The following is an 18,315-nucleotide window of genomic DNA, read 5'->3' on the forward strand; positions in this document are numbered from 1 at the left end:
TTAGTAAAACGGGGGGGGGGGGGGCGCCGGCATATGTCAGATGTTTTTTCACCTTAATGCATAGAATGCATTAAGGTGAAAAAACATTTACCTTTACAACCCCTTTAACAATGGTAATAACACAATTTAGTATACAGAGTGATTAACAGTAGGGATTAGGCATAAGATGACATTTGTTGCCCACATCAGCTAGTGCGCATTTATGGCAGCGATGCTAGTCGTAGACCGTCTGGGTATGTACTGTCCAAAAGAAGAGGGGGGTGATAACAGAGGGGGACAGTGGAACAATGGAACTTGCAGAATAATTATTACAGGAGGGGCAGGCCTTTGTGATGCTCTTCTGCCGGCTATTGATGGGGCCCTTTAAGATCGTCTTTGCACTTAACGACAGTCCCAGTGAACTTGCAAGCAATATTTTGTACTGTAATGCCCTGTACACGCGACCAAACTTTCCAGCAGAAAAGGTCAGACTGAATCATTCTGTCAGACATTCCGATCGTGTGTGGGCTTCATCTGACTTTTTCTTTCTAAAATTCTGATGGACCTAGAAATAGAACATATTTTAAATCTTTCCGCCAGAACCAGTTTCTATAGAGAAAACCGTTCGTCTGTATGCTGTTCCGACGGACCAAAGTGACGCTAGGGCAGCTATTGGCTATTGAACTTCCTTTTTCTAGTCCTGTCGTACGTCATCGCGTTCTAAACGATCAGACTTTGGTGTGATCGTGTGTAGGCAAGTCCGTTTTGCCAGAACTCAGTCGAAAAGTCCTTTGGAGTTCAGTCCGACGAGAAGTCCGCTTGTGTGTACACGGCAGGGGCGGACTGACCATTCGGACACTCGGGCACTGCCTGAGGGCCCCATGCTACTAAGGGGCCCCATCAGGGTTGTCAGCCTCAATAAAACCAGGGACAGTATGTAAAAATCTGTGTTTTTTTTTTTAAATCCCAAGATTATAGCTGCCCCGCCTCTCCAGTACCTTTTCAGTGTGTGTATGTGTATACTGTGTGTGTATATTGTGTGTGTATACTGTGTGGCCCAATAATCTATTGCCTGGGGTCCCCATAATCTCCTATTGCCTGGGGGCCCCATAATCTTCTTCTATTGCCCGGAGGCCCCATAATCTTCTCCTATTGCCCGGAGGCCCATAATCTTCTCCTATTGCCCGGGGGCCCCATAATCTCCTATTGCCCGGGAGCCCCATGAGTTGTCAGTCCGCCCCTGATTATGCGGCATAAGGAATAAATTTTTCCCATTATATGTCTGCCCTCTCAAACTACCTCTCCCAGGAGTCTCCTGTTCTGCATAGCAGTCTATGGGTTTGCTTGGCTTTAGCTCTCCCCCTGCTGGCTGGAGGAGAATAGTGCAGCATAACATTAGTATCTCAGTAGAGGGAGGGAAGAAAAAAAGGCAGTGTCTCCTTCTCTATATTGGTACACCTGGCTACACATAGATATAGGCATGTGCCTTTTTTTAACCAATTTTGGTGTGTTGGTAACCCATACATAATGAATGGGCTGTCCTAACACCTAGCACATTAAGGCATGCCAAAATGTGCATTAACTCACTGCAACAGAACGCTTGTAAAAGGGCCCTTAGGCACAATAATGCGTCTTATACCATCCCCCCAATGTGTATTCCATTATGGTAGCCCATTTCCAAATGACTGGAATGCCAACACACCAAAAATAGCGCATGCACCATTTTTGGCAGCACAAGTTAGTGAATTGTCGTATTGCGTCTCGTTGCACGTCTGTCAGTAAGATGTGTTGGGGTTCCATTCAAAATGAATGATGCACCAATGCAAGTATCGAGTGGCCAGGCGTTGCAGTAACGTGCGCAGTAGCATGTGCATTACAGCAATATGATAACGTGAATGGGCCCTTAGCGTTTCGGAAGTCAATTGATCATGGAAGGGGTTAAACGCCCAATGACCGCAGTCATTTCACTCATTGAGAGCTATTGATTTCCGACGTGGATTTATTGGTGAGCCATTTCTACTAATGGACTTTAGAAGCCCCATTCCTATGTTTAAAAGGAAAGGGGCGATCCGCAGTCCCGTCCATTTATCGATTCCATAAGCATCCATTCAGCTGCCGCGGAAAAGTCAGCCTCTGATTGCCGTTATGCAATTGTCCTGGGAGAAGCTCGGCAAATAAGGTGCAATTTGCTGGGTGCTTCAGCCCCATTAGGCGGAAAGTGCTGAGACAGACAAATAAACAGGGGGCTGAATAGGTGAGATTAAATGAGAATATTGTCATTTCTCCAAAGAGATCTCTAAATCGCCGGCTCCCGAAGAGCCATGAATCTTGTTTACGGCACACCGAGGATGCAAAAAACGTGTTTGTGCGAGGATTGGCCGGTCTTATTTATAGGGCCTTATATAATGGAGATTCATGACCGTGCCAGCTAATGCAACAAGGAATTCATGGGACTATATAATAAAACAATGAAGGATGGAAATGCCACAATCTACCAATGATGTCATGGCTGGAGCCCTGTGCCCAACCCGTAGCCCAGGGGTCACATGCAGCCCATTGGCCATTTTTGTGTGGCCCTCGTGGCCCCTGCAGGTACAAATCTGGGTTTCCTTATTCCCCAGTCATAGCAGTCATTTCTAACAGTCTCCTGCAATATGTTTCCAGTCTATGACTGTTTTCTGAAGCATGTTCCCCGTCTGCAGAAACTCCTTTAGCATGTTTACAATCTTCAAAAGTTTGCAGTCTCTGACCATCCCCTGTATCATGTCTGCAGTCTCTGATCATCTATAGTATCCGGGCCACTGTCTCTGACCATCTCTTGTATCATGTCTGCAGTCTCTGACCATCTCTTGTATCGTGTCTGCAGTCTCTGATCATCTCTTCAATCATGGCTGCAGTTTCTGACCATCTCTTGTATCATGGCTGCAGTCTCTGACCATCTCTTGTATCATGTCTGCAGTCTCTGACCATCTCTTGTATCATGTCTGCAGTCTCTGACCATCTCTTGTATCGTGTCTGCAGTCTCTGACTATCTCTTGTATTGTGTCTGCAGTCTCTGACCATCTCTTGTATCATGTCTGCAGTCTCTGACCATCTCCTGCATCATGTCTGCAGTCTCTGACCATCTCTTGTATCATGTCTGCAGTCTCTGAACATCTCTTGTATCATGTCTGCAGTCTCTGACCATCTCTTGTTTCACATCTGTAGTCTCTGACCATCTCTTTGTATCATGTCTGCTGTCTCTGACCATCTCTTGTATCATGTCTGCAGTCTCTGACCATCTCTTGTATCATGTCTGCAGTCTCTGACCATCTCTTGTATCGTGTCTGCAGTCTCTGACCATCTCTTGTATTGTGTCTGCAGTCTCTGACCATTTCTTGTATCCTGTCTGCAGTCTTCCGACCATCTCTTGCATCATGTCTGCAGTCTCTGACCATCTCTTGTATCATGTCTGCAGTCTCTGACCATCTCTTGTTTCACATCTGTAGTCTCTGACCATCTCTTGTATCATGTCTGCAGTCTCTGACCATCTCTTGTATCATGTCTGCAGTCTCTGAACATCTCTTGTATCATGTCTGCAGTCTCTGACCATCTCTTGTTTCCCATCTGTAGTCTCTGACCATCTCTTTGTATCATGTCTGCTGTCTCTGACCATCTCTTGTATCATGTCTGCAGTCTCTGACCATCTCTTGTATCATGTCTGCAGTCTCTGACCATCTCTTGTATCATGTCTGCAGTCTCTGACCATCTCTTGTATCGTGTCTGCAGTCTCTGAACATCTCTTGTATCCTGTCTGCAGTCTCTGACCATCTCTTGTTTCACATCTGTAGTCTCTGACCATCTCTTGTATCCTGTCTGCAGTCTCTGACCATTTCTTGCATCATGTCTGCAGTCTCTGACCATCTCTTGTATCCTGTCTGCAGTCTCTGACCATCTCTTGTATCATGTCTGCAGTCTCTGACCATCTCCTGTATAATACCCATAGTCTTTGACTATACAGTGCCTTGCGAAAGTATTCAGCCCCCTTGAACTTTTCAACCTTTTGCCACATTTCAGGCTTCAAACAAAGATATAAAATTTTTATTTTTTGTGAAGAATCAGCAACAAGTGGGACACAATTGTGAAGTTGAAACGAAATCTATTGGATTTTTGAAACTTTTTTAACTAATAAAAAAATGAAAAGTGGGGCGTGCAAAATTATTCGGCCCCCTTGCGTTAATACTTTGTAGAGCCACCTTTTGCTGCGATTACAGCTGCAAGTCGCTTGGGGTATGTCTCTATCAGTTTTGCACATCGAGAGACTGAAATTCTTGCCCATTCTTCCTTGCAAAACAGCTCGAGCTCAGTGAGGTTGGATGGAGAGCGTTTGTGAACAGCAGTTTTCAGCTCTTTCCACAGATTCGCGATTGGATTCAGGTCTGGACTTTGACTTGGCCATTCTAACACCTGGATATGTTTATTTGTGAACCATTCCTTTGTAGATTTTGCTGTATGTTTGGGATCATTGTCTTGTTGGAAGATAAATCTCCGTCCCAGTTTCAGGTCTTTTGCAGACTCCAACAGGTTTTCATCCAGAATGGTCCTGTATTTGGCTGCATCCATCTTCCCCTCAATTTTAACCATCTTCCCTGTCCCTGCTGAAGAAAAGCAGGCCCAAACCATGATGCTGCCACCACCATGTTTGACAGTGGGGATGGTGTGTTGAGGGTGATGAGCTGTGTTGCTTTTACGCCAAACATATCGTTTTGCATTGTGGGCAAAAAGTTTGATTTTGGTTTCATCTGACCAGAACACCTTCTTCCACATGTTTGGTGTGTCTCCCAGGTGGCTTGTGGCAAACTTTAGACGAGACCTTTTATGGATATCTTTGAGAAATGGCTTTCTTCTTGCCACTCTTCCATAAAGGCCAGATTTGTGCAGTGTACGACTGATTGTTGTCCTATGGACAGACTCTCCCACCTCAGCTGTAGTTCTCTGCAGTTCATCCAGAGTGATCATGGGCCTCTTGGCTGCATCTCTGATCAGTCTTCTCCTTGTCTGAGCTGAAAGTTTAGAGGGACGGCCAGGTCTTGGTAGATTTGCAGCAGGGCTGGTGCAAGGATTTTTGACACCTTAGGCGAAACCTCATTTTGCCGCCCCTGGCTCCACCGCTGACTCCATCCCCTTTTCCCTGCCCATGTATACCCCATCTTTTTTAATGAAGCGCCCATCAAATGAAGCATCACCATCACCCATCAATTCTGCCTCACCAGCGCCCATCAATGCAGCCAACCAGCACCCATCAATGCAGCCTACCAACGCCCATCAATGCAGCCTACCAATTCCCATCAATGCAGCCTACCAATGCCTATCAATTCAGCCTGCCAACGCACATCAATGCAGCCTCACCAGTGCCCATCAATGCAGCCAACCAGCACCCATCAATGCAGCCTACCAACACTCATCAATGCAGCCTACCAACGCCCATCAATGCAGCCTACCAATGCCTATCAATTCAGCCTGCCAACGCCCATCAATGCAGCCTACCAACACCCATCAATGCAGCCTACCAATTCCCATCAATGCAGCCTACCAATGCCTATCAATTCAGCCTGCCAACGCACATCAATGCAGCCTCACCAGTGCCCATCAATGCAGCCAACCAGCACCCATCAATGCAGCCTACCAACACTCATCAATGCAGCCTACCAACGCCCATCAATGCAGCCTACCAATGCCTATCAATTCAGCCTGCCAACGCCCATCAATGCAGCCTACCAACACCCATCAATGCAGCCTACCAATGCTCATCAATGCAGCCTACCAGTGCCCATCAATGAATGTTTGCTTGCTTCCATTCATTCGGGAGTCGGGCCACAGACACAGTCCTCCGCCGCCGCTGCACCTCTGACACTATGTGCAGAGACGGCTGCCTGCTGATGCTTGCTGCAGAGAGAAGAGAGTAGGAACACCAGTGGCCCGGCGCCCCCAGGCAGAAGTGCGCCCTAGGCGGCTGCCTAGTTTGCCTAGTGGTAGCACCGGCCCTGATTTGCAGTGGTCTGATACTCCTTCCATTTCAAAATGTTCGCTTGCACAGTGCTCCTTGGGATGTTTAACCACTTCCCGACCAGCGCACGACGATGTACGTCGACAGAATGGCACGGGCAGGCATATTGGCATACATGTACGTCCAATATTCGATGCCGCCCTGCGCTGGTCGGGACCCCCGTGAGTCCGGTCGTGGGACCCGCGGACTCGATCGCTGCGGGCATCCCTGCGATCGTCTCATGGAGCGGCCGAATGGAGGAAATGCTGTATAAACAACATTTTTCCATTCTGCCTAGCAACTAGTGACGCTGATCTCTGCTCCATGTGATTGGAGCAGAGATCAGTGTACACTAAATGAAAGCCCAACCCCCCCACAGTTAGTAACACACCCCTAGGAACACTTAACCCCTACACTGCCACCCACTGGTTAACCCCTTCACTGCCAGTGTCATTTACACAGGAATCACTGCATTTATATAGCAGTGATTACTGTATAAATGACAATGGTCCCAAAAATGTGTCAAAAATGTCCGATGGGTCCCCGACAATGTCGCAGTCACAATAAAAATCGCAGATCGCCGCCATTACTAGTAAAAAAAAAAATAATAAAAAATTATTAATAAAAATGCTATAAAACTATCCCTATTTTGTAAACGCTATAACTTTTGCGCAAACCAATCAATAATCGCTTATTGCGATTTTTTTTACCAAAAATATGTAGAAGAATACGTATCGGCCTAAACTGAGGGAAAAAAATGTTTTTTTATATATTTTTGGGGGATATTTATTTTAACAAAAAGTAAAAAATAATGTGTTTTTTTCAAAATTGTCGCTCTATTTTTGTTTATAGCGCAAAAAATAAAAACCGCAGGGGTGATCAAATACCACAAAAAAAAAGCTCTATTTGTGGGAAAAAAAGGACGTCAATTTTGTTTGGGAGCCACGTCGCACGACCGCGCAATTGTCAGTTAAAGCGACGCAGTGCCGAATCGCAAAAAGTGGTCTGGTCTTTGACCAGCAAATTGGTCCGGTCTGAAAGTGGTTAAAGCTTGGGAAATCTTTTTTTATCCAAATCCGGCTTTAAACTTCTCCACAACAGTATTATGGACCTGCCTGGTGTGTTCCTTGGTCTTCATGATGCTCTCTGCACTTTCAACAGAACCCTGAGACTATCACAGAGCAGGTGCATTTATACAGAGACTTGATTACACACAGGTGGATTCTATTTATCACCATCAGTCATTTAGGACAACATTGGATCATTCAGAGATCCTCGCTGAACTTCTGGAGTGAGTTTGCTGCACTGAAAGTAAAGGGGCCGAATAATTTTGCACGCACCACTTTTCAGTTTTTTATTTGATAAAAAAGTTTAAAATATCCAATAGATTTCGTTCCACTTCACAATTGTGTCCCACTTGTTGGTGATTCTTCACAAAAAATTAAAATTTTATATCTTTATGTTTGAAGCCTGAAATGTGGCAAAAGATTGAAAAGTTCAAGCCGAATACTTTCACAAGGCACTGTATCTTGTTTTGTGTCTGCCGAATATTTACTGAATATTACTTCTGGCCCTTTTGTAATGTCGATGGCCACACTTAAGGCCCACCATATCAAGAAAATTGACCACCACTGCTGTAAAACTTACATTCGAAGGGCTTGTCTCCTCTGCCAGGGAAGTAGACCTGCTTTTATTCTGCTACAGTTGGTACCACTTTAAGCCCCATACACACTATCAGATTTTCTGCTGATTTCTTCCATCAGATTTACCAAAACCATATAATATGAGGTCAAACCTTAGGAGTTTCAATGTGTATGCAATCAGGCAGGCCCTCACACTACATGGTTTTGGTAAATCTGAAGAACAAAATCAGCAGAAAATCTGATAGTGTGTATGGGGCTTTACAGGTCTTGTAAGTGGTACCAACTGCAGTGTCCATGTGTCCTCTGACATCCGCAGCTCCATAGATGAGACTGGAGTGTCCAATCAGGTCAGCCTGAAAAACGTACAGGTTGACCTGATTGGATTGCCTGTGTGAAAGGGGCCTTAAATGTATTTATAAAATATATTTAAAAAAAAGCAATACAATTTGTATTTACAAAATAAATAACAAAATAAAAGAATTGTATTTAGAAAAAATAAATAAAAAATGCATTTAGGGGGAAAAAAAAAATGTATTTAGAAAATAAAAATAAAAATGTATTTAGAAAAATAAAAAAAGTATTTAGAAAATAAATAAAAATAAAAATTGTATTTAGAAAATAAATAAATAAATAAATAAATGAATTAGAAAATACATTTTAAAAACTTAAATTAGGAAAATAAATAGTATGTATCAGTTCGATGTAACAAACCCAGAGTTTCCTCTCAATGAACAGAATCTCCTTGCGGAATATTTTTTATTTTTATTTTTTTTCCACGCAGGTCTCCTTTGTTGTCAGGCTCACTTGTTTTGTTTTCATGCATGCAAGCAAAGAGCCCGAGGAAGGAGTCGGCGCGATCATCAAACCTTCCATTTGCCAAACAATCGAATCAATCTTTGGAGAAACGGCTTCTGAAAAGAAACAGTGGTTGCTGGGATGTGATCCCTGACTATACGGGAAAGCGGTAAAGTGTTTTTTCCTGCTTTGGACAGTAAACATCGTAAACATCAAAGAGCGCGGTCTGCGGAATGTTTATGCCAATATTTTCTTTCTTTAGCTAAAGTGAAACAAATTCTGGCAAGGAAAAAAAAAAAGTAAACTGTTCAGTTATATACATTGCAAGGATTTCAACAAACTCTAACCTGCTTCTGATCTGCAGATACTGAACCATGGACTCTATAAATTATAAATGTGCTCCTTGCAGAATGCTATGGGGAGGGCGGGGGGGGGCCTGCTGTATGATCACATGATCTGTCTGCCTATCACATGACCTGTCTAAGGCGCTGTTCAGACCATGTGAAGGAGTGCGTGCATTTCAGTGCGCTGTGTATAGGGCAGCCTACTAATTTCACTGGGGGAAAAAAAAAATACAATTCATATTTGGAACATAAAAAAAGAAGAAAAATGTATTTAGAAAATAAATAATAATAAAAAAATAAAATGTATTTAGAAAATACATTTAAAAAATACATAAATGGTGTATTCAGAAAAAAAATAATAAAAAAAGAATGAAATTGTATTTAGAAAATAAATAAGTAATGCATTTAGAAAAAAAAAATAATAAAAATGTATTTAGAAAAAATAAAAAAGAACAAAATGTGTTTAGAAAACAAATAAATAATGTATTTACAAAATAACGTAAATAGATAAAAAAAATGTATTTAGAAAATAAATAGTGTATTTAGAAAACAAATTAAAAAAAAAATTATATTTAGAAAAAGAAATATGTATTGAGAAAATAAAAAAAATACATAAATAATGTATTTAGAAAATAAATAAAAGGATAAAATTATATTTAGAAAGAAAATATGTATTTAGAAAAAAAAAAATGTATTTAGAAAATAAATAACGTATTTGCAAAATAACGTAAGTAAATAATGTATTTAGAAAATAAATAAATAGTGTATTTAGAAAATTAATTTAAAAAAAAAGAATAAAATTGTATTTAGAAAAATAAATATGTATTTAGAAGAAAAAATAAATAAAATGTATTTAGAAAAAAATAAAAAATATACATAAATTATGTATTTAGAAAATAGATAAAAAAAAAAGAAAAAATGTATTTAGGAAAAAAATATGTATTTAGAAAATAAATTAAAAAAAGAATAAAATGTATTTAGAAAATAAATAATGTGTTTATAAAAAAAAGAATAAAAATGTATTTAGAAAAACAAATAAATAACACATTTACAAAATAACGTTAACAAATAATATATTTAGAAAATAAATAGTGTATTATAGTGTATTTAGAAAATAAATAAATAAAAGAATAAAATGTATTTAGAAAAAAACAAAACGTGTTTAGAAAACAAAATAAATAATGTATTTACAAAATAATGTAAATAAATAAATAACGTATTTAGAAAATAGTGTATTTAGAAAATAAATAGAAAAAATAAATACTGTATTTACAAAATAAATAAATAAAAAGAATAAAATGTATTTAGAAAAAAAACCATAAAAAATAAATACTACATGTGAGAAACACGCAAAAGAGGTCCCTGACCCATATGGAAAATCGTACCACACTGAACTAGGCGGTTTCTGACTTCTTGTGTGAATGAGGCATAAATACTATTGTATACTGCAGTATTGTGCATTCAACTATATCCAACCTATAAGATCCAAGAGAAGTCAACCCATTCCTTTTAATCCAAAAAGTTTTTTAAAAAAAATTTTTTTACATTTGAAAGTTTAATTCAAATAATACCCGACGATCCTACATTAGAGGTCCTTGTTCAGGCACTTCCTGTAATAGGGTGACAAAGTGGCATAATTGTTCTACTGCGTTGTCACCCTTTCCCACTGGAGACGACAAATGGCCATTCCAAAGCACATTACAGACACGGTCCATTGTTAAGTGACTCCTCGCGTTTTTGTAAATATTTTCTTCTATCTTTTCATGTGACAACACTGAAGAAATGACACTTTGCTACAATGTAATGTAGTGAGTGTACAGCTTGTATAACAGTGTAAATCTGTTGTCCCCTCAAAGTAACTCAACACACAGCCATTAATGTCTAAACAAAGCAAGTGAGTACACCCCTAACTGAAAATGTCCAAATCGTGCCCAAAATGTCAATATTTTCTGTGGCCACCATTATTTTCCAGCACTGCCTTAAAGAGGATGTAAACCCTGATGAGTTTACTTCCTCTTTCATTCCCTGCAAAGGCAAAGCATAATGAACTACTATGCATCACATAGTAGTCCATTATGTGTCACTTACCTGACACAGGAGCCAGCGAAGTCGCCGCTGTCCCCTGTAGTCCGGCGCATCCATCTTCTTGGTGGGGTCTCGCAGCTCCGCCGCTGTCATTCGGCGAAGCCGCGATAACATCACTCCCGCGCATGCGCACGGGAGCCGACACGCGCCGGCAGCTCCGTCGGTGAGAATGCTGCGCTCAGTGCGCCTGCGCGCCGCTGTCTACGGCGCATGCGCCGTAGACAGCGGTGCCCATTTTCGGGCAAATATCTCCTAAACCATATAGGTTTAGGAGATATTTCTTGGACCTACAGGTAAGCCTTAATCTAGGCTTACCTGTAGGTCAAAGTGGTTTGTAAGGGTTTACAACCACTTTAACCCTCTGGGGCATGGAGGTCACCAGAGCTTCACAGGTTGCCACTGGAGTCCTCTTCCACTCCTCCATGATGACATCACAGAGCTGGTGAATGTTAGAGACCTTGTGCTCCTCCACCTTCTGTTTGAGGATGCCCCTCAGATGCTCAATAGGGTTTAGGTCTGGAGACATGCTTGGCCAGTCCATCACCTTTACCCTCAGCTTCTTTAGCAAGGCAGTGGTCATCTTGGAGATGTGTTTGGGGTCGTTATCATGTTAGAATACTGCCCTGCGGCCCAGTCTTCAAAGGGAGGGGATCATGCTCTGCTTCAGTATGTCACAGTACATGTTGGCATTCATGGTTCCCTCAATGATCTGTAGCTCCCCAGTGCCGGCAGCACTCATGCAGCCCCAGACCATGACACTCCCACCACCATGCTTGACTGTAGGCAAGACACACTTGTCTTTGTACTCCTCACCTGGTTGCCGCCACACACGCCGGACACCATCTGAACCAAATAGGTTTATCTTGGTCTCATCAGACAACAGAACATGGTTCCAGTAATCCATGTCCTTAGTCTGCTTGACTTTAGCAAACTGTTTGTGGGCTGTCTTGTGCACCATCTTTAGAAGAGGCTTCCTTCTGGGATGACAGTCATGCAGACCAATTTGATGCAGTGTGCGGCGTATGGTCTGAGTACTGACAGGCTGACCCCCCACCCCTTCAACCTCTGCAGCAATGCTGGCAGCACTCATACGTCTATTTCCCAAAGACAACCTCTGGATATGATGCTGAGCATGTGCACTCAACTTCTTTGTTCGACCATGGCGAGGTCTGTTCTGAGTGGAACCTGTCCTGTTAAACCGCTGTATGGTCTTGACCACCGTGCTGCAGCTCAGTTTCAGGGTCTTGGCAATCTTCTTATAGCCTAGGCCATCTTTATGTAGAGCAACAATTCTTTTTTTAAGATCCTGAGAGTTCTTTGCCATGAGGTGCCATGTTGAACTTCCAGTGACCAGTATGAGAGAGTGAGAGTGATAACACCAAATTTAACACACCTGCTCCCCATTCACACCTGAGACCTTGTAACACTGATGAGTGACATGACACCGGTGAGGGAAAATGGCTAATTGGGCCCAATTTAGACATTTTCACTTAGGGGTGTACTCACTTTTGTTGCCAGCGGTTTAGACATTAATGGCTGTGTGTTGAGTTATTTTGAGGGGACAGAAAATTTACACTGTTATACAAGCTGTACACTCACTACTTTACATTGTAGACAAGTGTCATTTCTTCAGTGTTGTCACATGAAAAGATAGAATAAAATATTTATAAAAAAATGTGAGGGGTGTACTTACTTCTGTGAGATACTGTATATAGTGCACATATATATATATATATATATATATATATATATATATATATATATATATATATATATATATATAGGGGTGCATAATATGTATTTATGAGGGGTGTACAATATATATATATATATATATATATATACATATATATATATATATATATATGGGGGTGTAGAATATATACAGTATATGGGAGGGGTGTATATTTATAAACTCTTTTAGCTGAGTGGGGGGAACGGATCATTGTAGGTAACCAACACTCGTCAGTATCAGGGACCCGTGGAGCTCGGTGTAGACGGATGTGGATCGGTACGGGGGGTGATCGGTGTCGGGCACACGCTGAGCTCTCAGTGTGGAGGGGGCGGGTCGGTGGGCGGAGCTCGGTGCGCATGCCCGGTACTGGCACGGAGTCTCCGGGTCACACACACATAGACGGGGGGGATGCGGTGTCCCGGGCGGTTGCAGTGATCGGAGAGGAGTGTGGCCGGGCACGGTGACTCGGATCGGGGCTGTGGCGGTGCTCCGGGATATGTGGCTCCTCTACCTCCTGCTGGGCTGTGTGGGTGAGTACCGGACCGCTCGGCGCCGGACTGTCACTGTACACGGGGCGGGTCACGTGTCACCGGGCTGGTCCCGCCCTCCTCTGTCTGGGGTCACTCGGGGCCCCCGGGGTGCACACCGGGGCCCTCACCAGCCTGCTGGGGGAATGTTTACCTTCATCACCCCTCCTCCCCTCACCATCACATCCTCCTCCATACATTCTATGGGGGACATCTCATCTCCCCTCTCCCCTCTCCTCACCTCTCATCACCTCCCCTCACCTCTCATCACCACTAGGTTCTGATGTATAACTACTTTTCATGTCATTGGTGCCCCAACCCTTCCCTTCACCCCCAACCAACCCTTACCTTCATCCTCGCATGTGTCCCTTCATCCTCGCATATGTCCCTTCATCCTCGCATATGTCCCTTCATCCTCGCATGTGTCCCTTCATCCTCGCATGTGTCCCTTCATCCTCGCATGTGTCCCTTCATCCTCGCATATGTCCCTTCATCCTCGCATATGTCCCTTCATCCTCGCATATGTCCCTTCATCCTCGCATGTGTCCCTTCATCCTCGCATGTGTCCCTTCATCCTCGCATGTGTCCCTTCATCCTCGCATGTGTCCCTTCATCCTCGCATGTGTCCCTTCATCCTCGCATGTGTCCCTTCATCCTCGCATGTGTCCCTTCATCCTCGCATGTGTCCCTTCATCCTCGCATGTGTCCCTTCATCCTCGCATGTGTCCCTTCATCCTCGCATGTGTCCCTTCATCCTCGCATGTGTCCCTTCATCCTCGCATATGTCCCTTCATCCTCGCATGTGTCCCTTCATCCTCGCATGTGTCCCTTCATCCTCGCATATGTCCCTTCATCCTCGCATATGTCCCTTCATCCTCGCATATGTCCCTTCATCCTCGCATGTGTCCCTTCATCCTCGCATATGTCCCTTCATCCTCGCATGTGTCCCTTCATCCTCGCATATGTCCCTTCATCCTCGCATATGTCCCTTCATCCTCGCATGTGTCCCTTCATCCTCGCATGTGTCCCTTCATCCTCGCATGTGTCCCTTCATCCTCGCATATGTCCCTTCATCCTCGCATATGTCCCTTCATCCTCGCATATGTCCCTTCATCCTCGCATATGTCCCTTCATCCTCGCATGTGTCCCTTCATCCTCGCATATGTCCCTTCATCCTCGCATATGTCCCTTCATCCTCGCATGTGTCCCTTCATCCTCGCATATGTCCCTTCATCCTCGCATACGTCCCTTCATCCTCGCATACGTCCCTTCATCCTCGCATACGTCCCTTCATCCTCGCATACGTCCCTTCATCCTCGAATACGTCCCTTCATCCTCGAATACGTCCCTTCATCCTCGCATACGTCCCTTCATCCTCGCATACGTCCCTTCATCCTCGCATACGTCCCTTCATCCTCGCATACGTCCCTTCATCCTCGCATACGTCCCTTCATCCTCGCATACGTCCCTTCATCCTCGCATACGTCCCTTCATCCTCGCATACTTCCCGTCCCTTCATCCTCGCATACTTCCCGTCCCTTCATCCTCGCATACTTCCCGTCCCTTCATCCTCGCATACTTCCCGTCCCTTCATCCTCGCATGCATCCTTTGCTTCCCTTCCTCCTCGCATCCTTCCCTTCCTCCTCGCATCCTTCCCTTCCTCCTCGCATCCTTCCCTTCCCTTCATCCTCGCATCCTTCCCTTCATCTTCCCTTCCCTTCATCCTCACCCTCACATACTTCCCTTCCCTTCATTGTGACAAAGAACCCATTGGCTGCACAGGCAGTGACCCCCCCATGTAAGATCGGAGTCCCCCCATCCTCTATCAGTGCTGTGGGTGGGTGATTGATGGTTGTAGATGTGACGTTGGGGTCCTGGTTGTACATTCTTATTGTTGGTACAGAATATAAATACAATACTGTGTGTCACATGGTGTGTAAATGTATCAGAAAACGATCATATATGTGTAAAGTGTGGAAATCTACACGGGCCCCCATTGACTATATGATGAGGCAAACATTGCTGTGGTCTCCACTCTCCACCCTCGGCGGAATCTGCTCAGTTTCGGACCCGTGTCTTATATTTGGTTTGTTTCAGTGACGGCCTACTTTGTTTTTATTTATTTATTTATTTATTTTTTTACTCCATCCTGACCCTAAATGTGATTAGAAACCTATTATTGCCCCCCCCCCCCCCATTCAACCTTTGTGCCCTACCACCACTCAGGTGCCTTCCTCCCTCTTCATGACCTCCTTAGCGTTTGCATCTTCTGGCTTGAAGTCTTCTCTGGCGCGGTTGGTTCATGCGCAGTGACTTCCCATGGCTGTAATTGGTACCGCACTCCTGGCATCTCTGGCATCAGAATACAACCTCATTCAAACCTATGGGGGGTCACTGGCTGCAGAGACATGGCGAGTATTGGAGCAGGTTATAGGCCGAGGAGGAGGGTACTGTACACGTCAAGGAGAGACCAGCAAGCCCCCAGGATTCTAGGTGAGGTCACACTAGGCCGGCCTTTCTCAGCCACGGAGGAACCCTTAAAGAAACTTTCCGGTCGCAGGGAACATCTACTAATAAATATCTATTGCTTGTGTTACATTGGTGTCGGGTTAAAGAGGAAGTAAACCCTGATGAGTTTACTTCCTCTTTCATTCCCTGCAAAGGTAAAGCATAATGGGCTACTATGCATCGCATAGTAGTCCATTATGTGTCACTTACCTGACACAGGAGCCAGCGAAGTCACCGCTGTCCCCTGTAGTCCGCCGCATCCATCTTGCTGGTGGCGTCTCGCAGCTTCGCCGCTGTCATTCGGTGAAGCCGCGATGACGTCACAGGAGTCGACACGCGCGGCAGCTCCATTCTTGGAAATGCCGCGCTCAGTGCGCCTGCGCGCCGCTGTCTACGGCGCATGCGCCGTAGACAGCGGTGCCCGTTTTTCGGGCAAATATCTCCTAAACCATATAGGTTTAGGAGATATTGCTTGGACCTACAGGTAAGCCTTAATCTAGGCTTACCTGTAGGTCAAAGTGGTTTGTAAGGGTTTACAACCACTTTAAGTTGTGAAATAAGAAGAAAGAATGTGTTGTACCTCGCAAATGTGAGACTCGGAGCTCTGCTATACAACACATTGTTTATTTTCATTAATTTCAAAAGAATACAGATAGTGAAGTACTACAGTGTTCTCTCACTTTGGTGGTCAGTGAGAAGAATGTTCCTTACGTTGGTGATCATCCTTACGTTGGTGACCAGTGGGAAGAATGTTCCTTACGTTGGTAGTGAGTGGGAAGAATGTTCTTTACGTTGGTGACCAGTGGGAAGAATGTTCCTTACATTGGTAGTGAGTGGGAAGAATGTTCTTTACGTTGGTGACCAGTGGGAAGAATGTTCCTTACATTGGTAGTGAGTGGGAAGAATGTTCTTTACGTTGGTGACCAGTGGGAAGAATGTTCCTTACGTTGGTAGTGAGTGGGAAGAATGTTCTTTACCTTGGTGACCAGTGGGAAGAATGTTCTTTACGTTGGTGACCAGTGGGAAGAATGTTCCTTACGTTGGTGGTCAGTGGAAAGAATGTTCCTTACGTTGGTGACCAGTGGGAAGAATGTTCCTTACGTTGGTAGTGAGTGGGAAGAATGTTCTTTACGTTGGTGACCAGTGGGAAGAATGTTCCTTACGTTGGTGGTCAGTGGAAAGAATGTTCCTTACGTTGGTGACCAGTTGGAAGAATGTTCCTTACGTTGGTAGTGAGTGGGAAGAATGTTCTTTACGTTGGTAGTGAGTGGGAAGAATGTTCCTTACGTTGGTGGTCAGTGGAAAGAATGTTCCTTACGTTGGTGACCAGTGGGAAGAATGTTCCTTACGTTGGTAGTGAGTGGGAAGAATGTTTCTTACGTTGGTAGTGAGTGGGAAGAATGTTTGTTTCTTATGTTGGTAGTGAGTGGGAAGAATGTTCCTTACATTGGTGGTCAGTGGGAAGAATGTTCCTTAGGTTGGTAGTGAGTGGGAAGAATGTTCCTTACGTTGGTGGTCAGTGGGAAGAATGTTCCTTACGTTGGTGACCAGTGGAAAGAATGTTCCTTACGTTGGTGACCAGTGGAAAGAATGTTCCTTACGTTGGTGACCAGTGGGAAGAATGTTCCTTACGTTGGTGGTCAGTGGGAAGAATGTTCCTTACGTTGGTGGTCAGTGGGAAGAATGTTCCTTACGTTGGTGACCAGTGAGAAGAATGTTCCTTACGTTGGTGGTCAGTGGGAAGAATGTTCCTTACGTTGGTGGTCAGTGGGAAGAATGTTCCTTACGTTGGTGGTCAGTGGGAAGAATGTTCCTTACGTTGGTGGTCAGTGGGAAGAATGTTCCTTACGTTGGTGACCAGTGGGAAGAATGTTCCTTACGTTGGTAGTGAGTGGGAAGAATGTTTCTTACGTTGGTAGTGAGTGGGAAGAATGTTCCTTACGTTGGTGACCAGTGGGAAGAATGTTCCTTACGTTGGTAGTGAGTGGGAAGAATGTTTCTTACGTTGGTAGTGAGTGGGAAGAATGTTTCTTACGTTGGTAGTGAGTGGGAAGAATGTTCCTTACATTGGTGGTCAGTGGGAAGAATGTTCCTTAGGTTGGTAGTGAGTGGGAAGAATGTTCCTTACGTTGGTGGTCAGTGGGAAGAATGTTCCTTACGTTGGTGACCAGTGGGAAGAATGTTCCTTACGTTGGTGGTCAGTGGGAAGAATGTTCCTTACGTTGGTGACCAGTGGGAAGAATGTTCCTTACGTTGGTGGTCAGTGGGAAGAATGTTCCTTACGTTGGTGGTCAGTGGGAAGAATGTTCCTTACGTTGGTGACCAGTGAGAAGAATGTTCCTTACGTTGGTGACCAGTGAGAAGAATGTTCCATATGTTGGCGATCAGTGGGAAGAATGTTCCATATGTTGGTGATCAGTGGGAAGAATGTTCCTTACGTTGGTGGTTAGTGGTAAGACTGTGACTTCCATTAGTGGTCAGTGGGAAGAACGCCTCCCTTACAGATAGATAAAAGAGATCCATGGTTCTGATCCATCAGTGGTTATCTGAAGGGCAGAATTTTCTAATTTCTTGAGGAACCTCTAACAACCTCTGGAGGGACTCGAGTTCCCCAGAACCTTGGTTGACAAAGGCTGTGTTAGGTGGTGGGGAAGGGTGAGCTCAGAGGTACTC

General features: G+C 44.1%; 1 protein-coding gene across 3 annotated transcripts in view; it reads left to right on the forward strand.

Moving 5' to 3' along the window:
- The first annotated feature begins 8,463 nt into the window (after nt 1–8,463).
- Nucleotides 8,464–18,315, forward strand: part of LDLRAD3 (low density lipoprotein receptor class A domain containing 3) — a 249,087-nt gene continuing 239,235 nt past the window's right edge. For 2 of the 3 annotated variants that reach the window (XM_077463022.1, XM_077463030.1), the window contains exon 1: nt 12,951–13,136. In XM_077463022.1, coding sequence (XP_077319148.1) covers nt 13,103–13,136 — 34 coding nt within the window. In that variant the 5' untranslated portion in view covers nt 12,951–13,102. Of the gene's footprint in view, nt 8,612–12,950; nt 13,137–18,315 lie in introns of those variants that run through there. The other variant, XM_077463040.1, reaches the window with a different exon arrangement.

Source organism: Lithobates pipiens, unplaced genomic scaffold (genome assembly GCF_037356315.1).
Source record: "Lithobates pipiens isolate NorthernLeopardFrog02 unplaced genomic scaffold, aLitPip1_a1.2 Scaffold_10, whole genome shotgun sequence".
NCBI classification, from domain to species: domain Eukaryota; kingdom Metazoa; phylum Chordata; class Amphibia; order Anura; family Ranidae; genus Lithobates; species Lithobates pipiens.